This window comes from Sycon ciliatum, unplaced genomic scaffold (assembly GCF_964019385.1).
Source record: "Sycon ciliatum unplaced genomic scaffold, ocSycCili1.1 SCAFFOLD_1830, whole genome shotgun sequence".
In the NCBI taxonomy this organism is placed as follows: Eukaryota; Metazoa; Porifera; class Calcarea; order Leucosolenida; family Sycettidae; genus Sycon; species Sycon ciliatum.
In genome coordinates, this window is record NW_027044730.1 from 9,805 (window position 1) to 23,507 (window position 13,703).

At 46.5% G+C, this 13,703-nt stretch overlaps 1 protein-coding gene across 1 annotated transcript; it reads right to left on the reverse strand.

The window, feature by feature from the left end:
- Window positions 1-642: 642 nt before the first annotated feature.
- Window positions 643-11,943, reverse strand: LOC135830558 (mucin-19-like; the record flags this gene model as incomplete). The annotated part of the gene is made up of 9 exons (XM_065342799.1): window positions 643-857; window positions 1,757-1,969; window positions 3,930-4,136; window positions 4,809-5,015; window positions 5,621-5,833; window positions 7,794-8,000; window positions 8,673-8,879; window positions 9,485-9,697; window positions 11,101-11,943. Coding segments are annotated over 9 exons (2,525 nt in total), but the record flags the coding sequence as incomplete, so codon positions are not given.
- Between the last annotated feature and the right edge of the window lie 1,760 nt (window positions 11,944-13,703).

Below are 13,703 nucleotides of genomic sequence, written 5' to 3' on the forward strand. Positions count from 1 at the left end.
ATGTTCTATTCAGTGGAAATAAAGCATTTCCTGTGTTCTATGCCATTGTGCTACCACAATGAACTCCTGGGTGTTTTATTAATTGTGTTCACATATAAGCCCATGCGCTTATAGTTGGGGGGTGGGCTTATATCCGGACATAAGCCCGTGCGCTTATATGTGCGGAAGTACGGTATGAAAGATTGTGACATATGTAGTTATAATGTTAAAGTTACAGGTTAGAGAATAGCCGGGAATAGTTCAGGGCTTGCTTGTGCTAAGAAGGTTAACCCAATGGCTGTAGACTCTATTCTTGAATGAGATTGTTATTCCCTTTGCATAGAAGCTGGCGATGCAGTTATTTTGAAGAACATGTCAGGATAGCGTTTCATGCCATAGTGTGCGAATGACACTTTTAGACCACCGCCTCTTACATGTCCTTTCCTTGAAGTGCTTGTAATCTTTGCAGCCCAAACACTAACTGACAGTTTGTAGATGGCCCTAAACTAGAACATGGATATTTGACTCGTCTAGCTCAAAGCTATTGTCGAGAGGAAAAGCGGAAAACTCGACAAAGTGAGGATGAAGGTCGAGATGGACGTTGAAAGGGTAAATCCCAGGTGGATGGTTTGAATGTAGGAATCACATGCTAGAAATAGTTCTTTACATACCTGTGCTTGCTGTTACGGCCGTTTGGTATGTTTCTGACGTGGATGACTCTCTAGCTGCGACTGTATCCATGGCTGTTGTCGTTTGCATCATTGTGTCTGCTACTGTTGCCGTAGCGGCTGCTGTGACTTCTGCCATAGCGGCTACTGTGGGCGTCACTGTATCTGCCATAGAGACTGTACGCGTTGCTGTGGCTGCTGCTGCCTCAGCTTTGGCATTAACAGGAAGAGATAAAGTGAAGAACAGAATCTGATAGGTATGACAAATTGTGACATTATGTAGTTATAATGTTAAAGTTACAGGTTAGAGAGGCAGGGTGCAATTCAGGGCTTGGTTGTGCCCAAAAGGTTAGCCCTGTGGCTGTAAACTCTATTCTTTAAAAAATGAAGTTGTTAATCCCTTTGCATATACCGTAAAGTACCGTTGATCCGCCCCCACTCTAATTCCCGCCCCCTGTCGATTTTCTCCTTGTGAAGCGACTTTGGCGTATACAACGAAATACGATGTTGAACCGACGCATGCACTGCTGTACACAATACTTGCCAATCCAGGATCAAAATGTGCACAATTCAGCACATTGAGTCTGATCCTCTACGTTGTTGTACATCGTACTGCACTTGACAGCCTTGATCTAATTCCCGCCCCCTGCCGAAAACCCAGCTGGGAAGCGACATGGCGTGGGGGCGGATCAACGGTACTTTACGGTATTTTATGCTGACCATGCAGTTATTTTGAAGAACATGTCAGGACAGCGTTTCATACCATAGTGTGCGGATGAAACTTTCAGACCACCGTCTCTAACATGTCCTTTCATTGTAGTGCTTGTAATCTTTGTAGTGCAATCAGTAAAGATTGCCCCTAAATTAGAACATGGAGATTGCACTCCTCTATCTTTTACCATTGCACAAGTTCATTTGGCAGATGGCAATAAATAAGATGGAACCCATTTTAAAGAACAGGTCAACTGCTGGTGCGAAGCGACTGTCGAGAGGAAAGGGGGAAAGCTCGAGAAAGTGATAATGAAGGTCGAGATGGATTGTAAAGGGGTAAAGCCCAGGTGGCGAATTTGGATGTGGTAATCACATGCTAGAAATGGTTCTTCACATACCTGTGCTTCCTGTTACGGCCGCTTGGCATGTTTCTGATGTGGATGGCTCTCTAGCTGCGACTGTGTCCATGGCTGTTGCCGTTTGCGTCATTCTGTCTGGGACTGTTGCTGTAGCGGCTGCTGTGACGTCCGCCGCAGCGGTTTCTGTGGGCGACACCGTGTCTGCCACAGAGACTGTAGGTGTTGCTGTGGCTGCTGCTGCTGCTGCCTCAGCTTTGGCATAAACAGGAAGAGATAAAGTGAAGAACAAAAATCTGATAGGTATGAAAGATCGTGACATATGTAGTTATACAGTAATACCTGGTGTAAGCGACCTCTGGGTTTAGCGACCACCTGCTCTCAACGACTGTTTTTCCATGCACCGACAGTTCTACACAGACACTGTGGGACCTGGTTCTAAAGACCACCTGGTTTTAACGACCACTTTTGCTTTCACCGTGGGGTGGTTGTTTAAACCAGGTTTTACTGTAATGTTAAAACTACAAGTTAGAGAATGGCAGGAAACATTTCAGGGCTTGCTTGTGCCCAAAACGTTACACCAATGGTTGTAGACTCTATTCTTGAATGAGGTTGTAATTCCCTTTGCAGTGAAGCTGACCATGCAGTTATTTTGAAGAACATGTCAGGATAACATTGCACGTTATCGTGTGCGAATGAAACTTTCAGACCACCATCTCTAACATGTCCTTTCCTTGTAGTGCTTGTAATCTTCGTTATCCAATCAGTAACTGACAGTTTAACCCTTTCAGTGCCAAAGACGAGATAACTCGTCCTACAGACCCCCACGCGATTGGCCAAGGACGAGATATCTCGTCCTCGTAGTGCGCACTACTATATCTCACCGGCCATGCACTACAATCTAGCTTGGCCGATTGGGGCTCTTCGAGGGGAAACTAGGGGTTTTCCCCTACTGAATAAGACCTCACTCGCCGTGGTTGAGTGAGTAAGGGCGCGGGAGCATACATTCAGAGCGCTCGGGCGAAAAACATAATTATTTCGACTAAGGGGTCGTCTGTATTTTTCGAAAAATTAAAAAATCCGTCCTCAGGCAGAAAGGGGGTGGGTGGTCAAGAGCGCTGGCGGAATTTAATTTTTTCGATTTTTCGTACTTTATTTATTTATTTTCGTCAGTGACTTTCATACACTTGTTGTACTGACATGTAGTGCACTGTAGACGTAGTGTAGGATCGCAAACACCAGTATGATATACCGGTACATAACTCTTTTATAGTTGTAGGACGTGCATGGCCGTCGGTAGACCTACTCACTTTACTTAGCTACTAGTACTTGACATACATGTACATGTACATGTGGGTGCAATCAGTGAACATGGGGTCAGGATTTAGGAGTTCTTATTTTCGAGCTGGGCATCGGTAAAAATCAAAAAATTAAGGGGAAAAAATGGGAGGTGGGTGGGTGGGTCAGAGACAATTTCGCACGAGGACGGATTTTTAAATTTTTCGATAATTACGTACGACCCCTAAGAAACAATTAGATTGACCGAACGTACTTTAGGTCCCTCTAGCTCTAGCTGTCACTCAGACACGGCGAGTCGCCGCATGTCGGCTGAAGAGGTGCTCTAGTCCATCATGCACTCGGACATTGATGACTGGAGCTGCGATAGTGAAGGCGATGACTCGGATGCGGACATAGCCGTCCGCGATCGTGACGGAACAAATTTCGCGGACGAGTCCGCCGTGGACTGGTCGATGTCGAACCTACTGCCGTGGTCGCCTTGGACGGCCCTGAGGATATCGGAGATGTCGATGTCGAGTTTGAGCAGGGCGCAGCAGCACAACCTACGCCAGCGAGGGACAACAAGTGGGTTTGAGCTGATACGACTGATTTTGAAAAAATCAGATTTTTTATGAAAATGGCCCGGCCAACAGCGTACATCTGGCCTGGCACTGAAAAATAATATTATGTAGATGGCCCTAAAATATAACATGGAGCTAGCACTTCTCTACCTTTTAGCATTTCACAAGTTGATGTTGCGGCTGTCAATCTACCGTTGAAACTCGTTTTACGATAAGGTCAACAGCTAGAGATTACCAGATGTGGAAATGAAAAGCTGAAAATAATGAAAAGGTGCGTGTGAAGGGAGAGGTGAATGGTAAAGGCTTTGTAGGGTTTGGATGTGGTAATCACATGCTAGAAATGGTTCTTCACATACCCGTGCTTCCTGTTACAGCCACTTGGCATGTTTCTGATGTGGATGACTCTCTAATTGCGACTGTGTCCATGGCTGTTGCCAATTGCATCATTCTGTCTGCGACTGCTGCTGTAGTGGCTGCTGTGACTTCAGCCGTAGCGGCTACTGTGGGCGTTACTGTATCTACCACAGAGACCGTAGGTGTTGCTGTGGCTGCTGCTTCCTCAGCTTTGGCATTAACAGGAAGAGATAAAGTGAAGAACAAAAATTTGATAGGTATGAAAGATTGTGACATATGTAGTTATAATGTTAAAGTTACAGGTTAGAGAATAGCCGGGAATAGTTCAGGGCTTGCTTGTGCACAAAAGGTTAACCCAATGGTTGTAGACTCTATTCTTGAATGAGGTTGTTATTCCTAAGGGTGTGCAGACTCCACTGTAGCCACTTCATGTTTCACACAGTTATACACCAGTACTCGAAAACGGTCTCTCGGCTACAAATTCTTCCAAAAATAATAAATATCCAAATTTTCGGGCCAGGCCCATCTTCAGGTTGTTATTCCCTTTGCATAGAAGCTGGCGATGCAGTTATTTTGAAGAACATGTCAGGATAGCGTTTCATGCCATAGTGTGTGAATGAAACTTTTAGACCACCTCCTCTTACATGTCCTTTCCTTGTAGTGCTTGTAATCTTTGCAGCCCAAACACTAACTGACAGTTTGTTTATGGCCCTGAACTAGAACATGGATATTTGACTTGTCTAGCTCAAAGCTATTGTCGAGAGGAAAAGCGGAAAACTCGACAAAGTGAGGATGAAGGTCGAGATGGACGTTGAAAGGGTAAATCCCAGGTGGATGGTTTGAATGTAGGAATCACATGCTAGAAATGGTTCTTTACATACCTGTGCTTGCTGTTACGGCCGCTTGGCATGTTTCTGACGTGGATGACTCTCTAGCTGCGACTGTATCCATGGCTGTTGCCGTTTGCATCATTGTGTCTGCGACTGTTGCCGTAGCGGCTGCTGTGACTTCTGCCGTAGCGCCTACTGTGGGCGTCACTGTATCTGCCATAGAGACTGTACGTGTTGCTGTGGCTGCTACTGCCTCAGCTTTGGCATTAACAAGAAGAGATAAAGTGAAGAACAGAATCTGATAGGTATGACAAATTGTGACAGTCATTATGTAGTTATAATGTTAAAGTTACAGGTTAGAGAGGCAGGGTGCAATTCAGGGCTTGCTTGTGCCCAAAAGGTTAGCCCTGTGGCTGTAAACTCTATTCTTTAAAAAATGAAGTTGTTAATCCCTTTGCATATAATTATGCTGACCATGCAGTTATTTTGAAGAACATGTCAGGACAGCGTTTCATACCATAGTGTGGGGATGAAACTTTCAGACCACCGTCTCTAACATGTCCTTTCATTGTAGTGCTTGTAATCTTTATAGTCCAATCAGTAAAGATTGCCCCTAAATTAGAACATGGAGATTGCACTCCTCTATCTTTTACCATTGCACAAGTTGATTTGGCAGATGGCAATAAATAAGATGGAACCCATTTTAAAGAACAGGTCAACTGCTGGTGCGAAGCGACTGTCGAGAGGAAAGGGGGAAAGCTCGAGAAAGTGATAATGAAGGTCGAGATGGATTTTAAAGGGGTAAAGCCCAGGTGGCGAATTTGGATGTGGTAATCACATGCTAGAAATGGTTCTTCACATACCTGTGCTTCCTGTTACGGCCGCTTGGCATGTTTCTGATGTGGATGGCTCTCTAGCTGCGACTGTGTCCATGGCTGTTGCCGTTTGCGTCATTCTGTCTGGGACTGTTGCTGTAGCGGCTGCTGTGACGTCCGCCGCAGCGGTTTCTGTGGGCGACACCGTGTCTGCCACAGAGACTGTAGGTGTTGCTGTGGCTGCTGCTGCTGCTGCCTCAGCTTTGGCATAAACAGGAAGAGATAAAGTGAAGAACAAAAATCTGATAGGTATGAAAGATCGTGACATATGTAGTTATACAGTAATACCTGGTGTAAGCGACCTCTGGGTTTAGCGACCACCTGCTCTCAACGACTGTTTTTCCATGCATCGACAGTTCGACACAGACACTGTGGGACCTGGTTCTAAAGACCACCTGGTTTTAACGACCACTTTTGCTTTCACCGTGGGGTGGTTGTTTAAACCAGGTTTTACTGTAATGTTAAAACTACAAGTTAGAGAATGGCAGGGAACATTTCAGGGCTTGCTTGTGCCCAAAACGTTACACCAATGGTTGTAGACTCTATTCTTGAATGAGGTTGTAATTCCCTTTGCAGTGAAGCTGACCATGCAGTTATTTTGAAGAACATGTCAGGATAACATTGCACGTTATCGTGTGCGAATGAAACTTTCAGACCACCATCTCTAACATGTCCTTTCCTTGTAGTGCTTGTAATCTTCGTTATCCAATCAGTAACTGACAGTTTAACCCTTTCAGTGCCAAAGACGAGATAACTCGTCCTACAGACCCCCACGCGATTGGCCAAGGACGAGATATCTCGTCCTCGTAGTGCGCACTACTATATCTCACCGGCCATGCACTACAATCTAGCTTGGCCGATTGGGGCTCTTCGAGGGGAAACTAGGGGTTTTCCCCTACTGAATAAGACCTCACTCGCCGTGGTTGAGTGAGTAAGGGCGCGGGAGCATACATTCAGAGCGCTCGGGCGAAAAACATAATTATTTCGATTAAGGGGTCGTCTGTATTTTTCGAAAAATTAAAAAATCCGTCCTCAGGCAGAAAGGGGGTGGGTGGTCAAGAGCGCTGGCGGAATTTAATTTTTTCGATTTTTCGTACTTTATTTATTTATTTTCGTCAGTGACTTTCATACACTTGTTGTACTGACATGTAGTGCACTGTAGACGTAGTGTAGGATCGCAAACACCAGTATGATATACCGGTACATAACTCTTTTATAGTTGTAGGACGTGCATGGCCGTCGGTAGACCTACTCACTTTACTTAGCTACTAGTACTTGACATACATGTACATGTACATGTGGGTGCAATCAGTGAACATGGGGTCAGGATTTAGGAGTTCTTATTTTCGAGCTGGGCATCGGTAAAAATCAAAAAATTGAGGGGAAAAAATGGGAGGTGGGTGGGTGGGTCAGAGACAATTTCGCACGAGGACGGATTTTTAAATTTTTCGATAATTACGTACGACCCCTAAGAAACAATTAGATTGACCGAACGTCCTTGAGGTCCCTCTAGCTCTAGCTGTCACTCAGACACGGCGAGTCGCCGCATGTCGGCTGAAGAGGTGCTCTAGTCCATCATGCACTCGGACATTGATGACTGGAGCTGCGATAGTGAAGGCGATGACTCGGATGCGGACATAGCCGTCCGCGATCGTGACGGAACAAATTTCGCGGACGAGTCCGCCGTGGACTGGTCGATGTCGAACCTACTGCCGTGGTCGCCTTGGACGGCCCTGAGGATATCGGAGATGTCGATGTCGAGTTTGAGCAGGGCGCAGCAGCACAACCTACGCCAGCGAGGGACAACAAGTGGGTTTGAGTTGATACGACTGATTTTGAAAAAATCAGATTTTTTATGAAAATCGCCCGGCCAACAGCGTACATCTGGCCTGGCACTGAAAAATAATATTATGTAGATGGCCCTAAAATATAACATGGAGCTAGCACTTCTCTACCTTTTAGCATTTCACAAGTTGGTGTTGCGGCTGTCAGTCTACCGTTGAAACTCGTTTTACGATAAGGTCAACAGCTAGAGATTACCAGATGTGGAAATGAAAAGTGGAAAATAATGAAAAGGTGCGTGTGAAGGGAGAGGTGAATGGTAAAGGCTTTGTAGGGTTTGGGTGTGGTAATCACATGCTAGAAATGGTTCTTCACATACCCGTGCTTCCTGTTACAGCCACTTGGCATGTTTCTGATGTGGATGACTCTCTAATTGCGACTGTGTCCATGGCTGTTTCCAATTGCATCATTCTGTCTGCGACTGCTGCTGTAGTGGCTGCTGTGACTTCAGCCGTAGCGGCTACTGTGGGCGTTACTGTATCTACCACAGAGACCGTAGGTGTTGCTGTGGCTGCTGCTTCCTCAGCTTTGGCATTAACAGGAAGAGATAAAGTGAAGAACAAAAATTTGATAGGTATGAAAGATTGTGACATATGTAGTTATAATGTTAAAGTTACAGGTTAGAGAATAGCCGGGAATAGTTCAGGGCTTGCTTGTGCCAAAAAGGTTAACCCAATGGTTGTAGACTCTATTCTTGAATGAGGTTGTTATTCCTAAGGGTGTGCAGACTCCACTGTAGCCACTTCATGTTTCACACAGTTATACACCAGTACTCGAAAACGGTCTCTCGGCTACAAATTCTTCCAAAAATAATAAATATCCAAATTTTCGGGCCAGGCCCATCTTCAGGTTGTTATTCCCTTTGCATAGAAGCTGGCGATGCAGTTATTTTGAAGAACATGTCAGGATAGCGTTTCATGCCATAGTGTGTGAATGAAACTTTTAGACCACCTCCTCTTACATGTCCTTTCCTTGTAGTGCTTGTAATCTTTGCAGCCCAAACACTAACTGACAGTTTGTTTATGGCCCTAAACTAGACCATGGATATTTGACTCGTCTAGCTCAAAGCTATTGTCGAGAGGAAAAGCGGAAAACTCGACAAAGTGAGGATGAAGGTCGAGATGGACATTGAAAGGGTAAATCCCAGGTGGATGGTTTGAATGTAGGAATCACATGCTAGAAATGGTTCTTTACATACCTGTGCTTGCTGTTACGGCCGCTTGGCATGTTTCTGACGTGGATGACTCTCTAGCTGCGACTGTATCCATGGCTGTTGCCGTTTGCATCATTGTGTCTGCGACTGTTGCCGTAGCGGCTGCTGTGACTTCTGCCGTAGCGGCTACTGTGGGCGTCACTGTATCTGCCATAGAGACTGTACGTGTTGCTGTGGCTGCTACTGCCTCAGCTTTGGCATTAACAGGAAGAGATAAAGTGAAGAACAGAATCTGATAGGTATGACAAATTGTGACAGTCATTATGTAGTTATAATGTTAAAGTTACAGGTTAGAGAGGCAGGGTGCAATTCAGGGCTTGCTTGTGCCCAAAAGGTTAGCCCTGTGGCTGTAAACTCTATTCTTTAAAAAATGAAGTTGTTAATCCCTTTGCATATAATTATGCTGACCATGCAGTTATTTTGAAGAACATGTCAGGACAGCGTTTCATACCATAGTGTGCGGATGAAACTTTCAGACCACCGTCCCTAACATGTCCTTTCATTGTAGTGCTTGTAATCTTTATAGTCCAATCAGTAAAGATTGCCTCTAAATTAGAACATGGAGATTGCATTCCTCTATCTTTTACCATTGCACAAGTTCATTTGGCAGATGGCAATAAATAAGATGGAACCCATTTTAAAGAACAGGTCAACTGCTGGTGTGAAGCGACTGTCGAGAGGAAAGGGGGAAAGCTCGAGAAAGTGATAATGAAGGTCGAGATGGATTTTTAAGGGGTAAAGCCCAGGTGGCGAATTTGGATGTGGTAATCACATGCTAGAAATGGTTCTCCACATACCTGTGCTTCCTGTTACGGCCGCTTGGCATGTTTCTGATGTGGATGGCTCTCTAGCTGCGACTGTGTCCATGGCTGTTGCCGTTTGCGTCATTCTGTCTGGGACTGTTGCTGTAGCGGCTGCTGTGACGTCCGCCGCAGCGGTTTCTGTGGGCGACACCGTGTCTGCCACAGAGACTGTAGGTGTTGCTGTGGCTGCTGCTGCTGCTGCCTCAGCTTTGGCATAAACAGGAAGAGATAAAGTGAAGAACAAAAATCTGATAGGTATGAAAGATCGTGACATATGTAGTTATACAGTAATACCTGGTGTAAGCGACCTCTGGGTTTAGCGACCACCTGCTCTCAACGACTGTTTTTCCATGCACCGACAGTTCGACACAGACACTGTGGGACCTGGTTCTAAAGACCACCTGGTTTTAACGACCACTTTTGCTTTCACCGTGGGGTGGTTGTTTAACCCTTTGGAGTCCGTAACTGTTTTGCTTCCGCAGAATTTGTGGCAGCCACGAAAATGCGCACTCCATTTCCAACATAACTTTGGTGCTACTTCACCGATTTTGAAGATCTTGGGCTCGTTGGAAAGCTCTTGATGAGAGAAATACAATGCGCCCAAACTCGCCAGGAGCACTTTTCATTGTCCGCCGCAACGCGCCCCAAACGCAAGTCCAGCTCCAGATCTGAGACGAAATCGGTCTCCTGTAGCCATTTCACTGAATCTGGCTAGGAACTGTTCAATTTTTTTTCGAGTAGAAGCTTACCTTGCCATGACTTCGCACCGCGCCGGTCCTGGCGCGTGACGCCTGTCATGAAGCTGGGAAAATCCCTTTTTTTCACGCACTGCTGACTTGCAGCACGCAGCGCAGAAAATTCGAAATGTTTGATCGCTCGCCGCTCACTCAAACTTCATCGGAGAGACTTCGGATCTGTTCGAGGCGATAGCTGAGGGTTTTCTCTACCATCTAGATCCTTCGATTGTTGTATTTGGTCAAGATTTGGCCGAGAACCGAAAGTTTGACTGCGCCCACATGCATACAAAATACCCATGGTTCGAAATTGAACCATGGACTCCAAAGGGTTAAACCAGGTTTTACTGTAATATTAAAACTACAAGTTAGAGAATGGCAGGGAACATTTCAGGGCTTGCTTGTGCCCAAAACGTTACACCAATGGTTGTAGACTCTATTCTTGAATGGGGTTGTAATTCCCTTTGCAGTGAAGCTGACCATGCAGTTATTTTGAAGAACATGTCGGGATAGCATTGCATGTTATCGTGTGCGTATGAAACTTTCAGACCACTGTCTCTAACATGTCCATTCCTTGTAGTCTTTGTAATCTTGGTAATCCAATCAGTAACTGACAGTTTGTACATGGCCCTGAACCAGAACATGGAGCTGGCACTTCTCCACCTTTTAGCATTTCACAAGTTGGTTTTGCAGCTGTCAATCAACCGTTGGAACTCGTTGTACGATAAGGTCAACAGCTAGAGATAACCAGATGTGGAAATGAAAAGCGGAAATAACGAAAACGTGCGGGTGTAGGGAGAGGTGAACGATAGATGCGGGGTAGATTTGTAGGGTTTGGATATAGTAATCAGGAGCTCGAAATGGTTCTTCACATACCTGTACTTCCTGTTACAGCCACTTGGCATGTTTCTGATGTGGATGACTCTCTAGCTGCGACTGTATCCATGGCTATTGCCGCTTGCATCATTGTGTCTGCGACTGTACCTGTAGCGGCTTCTGTGACTTCTGCCGTAGCGGCTACTGTGGGCGAATCCAGCAGCAGACTGGACCGTCGTGATGTCCTACTAGCGGCTTGTGGCAACGATGATGCTGCTTTGCTGCCGGTGGTCACTTGCGTGGCCTGTGCTCGCTCAGTGCTGCCCAATGACCGGCTAGCAATCGTACTCGATGAGCTGCCGCCAACTGAAGCTGCTGCAAGTGGACCGGTGCTGGCCGGCGCATTCTCCGGCGAAGTAGGAGAGGACAGTTGAGTGTGTGGGGATAATGGAGGTGACCACAGCATGCCAGAACTCTCCGATGAGCCTGACGCGCTCGCACCTGGCATCCAGCCAGGCGTAACCAGCTTGCTAGCGGCTGCCGCGCTGGGCGCGACCTGGGACGGCACTGCCATCGTGTCACGTGCCGATCTCGACGTGTCTGTCGCCGTGCCAGTTTGCTGGTGTTGTCGTGGGAACTGACCTGATTGTCCGGCGTCACTCCCGGCCTCTTTCGAGGCTGATGATCTGGTGCCGTCGGCAGTGGGATGTTGGAGCAGAGCGGTTGTAGATCTGCCGGTGAGGCGCTCGTGAATTAGCCGCGTCGCGCTGGAACTGGTAACTGCGGCGGCGGCACCAGCGGCACTGGCAGCGCTTGGTGCAGTCTGTGTGCGCGGCGGCAGCAACGATGGCGCCTGCGAAGATGATTGCGCATCTCTTGGTGGCACGCTTCCTGCTTGCACCTCTGCAAAGCAGCGCATACAGGGTACAACATCGTAATGAGAGTCAGAAACACAATGCATGCCTGCAGTGGTGATGTTTCACAGCAAAAAGAAGAACACGCAAAAGTTCACTTGCAAGAGCACAGCCCGTCGCTGAGATCACCCTGCTTACATGCCATGCACTTAATGCCATTCGGTTCGGAGGGCAAGAGATTACCGGCATATCCCAGACACTGTCCCAAATAACTGTGGAAGTTTCACGCGCTCGCGCGAGTGCAAGTGGCCGTGGTCAAGAACACACAACTCCACACAACGTTCAACTACACACAGGGGTGGATCCGGGGGGTCCGAGGACTCCCCCCCCCCTCCCTCCAAATTTTGCAAATTTACTACTGGAAACCATAATTATGCATGTGCATGTACATGTATCAGCTACTGAAAGTCAACAAATATTCGGCACATACTTATTTTCGGCTATTTTCGGCCTGATCATATTTGGCCGAAAATTTGTTGCAGCCGAAATTTTTGTTTTTCAAGGTGCAGTGTGACAGTATACATGCAGCAGCAGTACAGGCCGAAAATTTGATGCAGCCGAATGTGTTTTCGACCTGGGAGCCCGAAATTCGAGTGGGCCAAAAATTTGTCGACTTACAGTACTATTCAGTTTTGGCTAAACTGGAATCCCCCCCTGTAGAGATCTCTGGGATCGGCAACTGACACATACATCTACACCTACGTCACAACTCGGCGCTCTCATAAGTACACTGTGTGTCTTGATGCTATTCACCCGGCTGTACACACAGAGTGCATGGCTTCGTCAGGCGAAATTACTGGTCAGTCGGCGTCACGCATTTTTCACAAAAATTTGCGTTTCACCTGCTGGGAGAGTATGCGTGTACTCGAGTCTCATCCTGAGCACATATTTTTCTTCTTTTTTTCAGCTCCAGTATAGCTGTATTTTTCATTGCAAAGCCGTCCTCGATTGTTGTGTTCGTTGTTCAAACGAAGTGGACATTCAATCATGAAGGCAGAGGACATAGGAGCCTAATTGGAGATTCTCGTGGCATAGGACGCCCACACAGAGACACTTTGGGATTTTCTGAATATAAAATACCGTACGCACGATGCTGAGATCAATTTGTGCGATATCAAATTGTTTGTGATCTACCACATCGAGCAGAACGGGATCCAAACACAAGCTTACCGACGGTTAGGCTGCCGACCTGACTGGACAAATAATCCCTGGCTTCACCAGACGCCAGACGTCGGACACCATGTCCTTTGCCGCGCCGTCCATCTCCAAAAAGAACTCCATCTTCGTCGTGAAAAGGCTTGAAATACTCAATATTCAACCGAGATTCGCGGTCTCACCCTTTCTCAGATCGAATCATTTTTTGTTGTAGCAGTTGCAGGGCAGATCCCCGCCACTACTTCAACAGAAGATGGCTCCAAAGCATGCCTGGAACAAGCCATATCGAGGTTGCAAGCCACCCCTCTCAGCACTTTTTTTGAAGAAATTCGAAATTTCAATGGTGGAAGATATACTATGAAGAGAATTTCAAAAAGTATATTTCGCGGAGCGATCGCTCAACCGACGTCATTCAAACTTTACAGGATGGTTCAGACGTACATGCTAGGCATGGAACCACAGAAGATGATATCATAGCTGACACACAGAGTCACACACACAGCAGATTTGTGTGCACAGATACTAAATTAGTGGACGTCGTCATCTTCTTCCCGCTGATCTCAAATGTACGATGACGTGCTATTTCGCCTGACG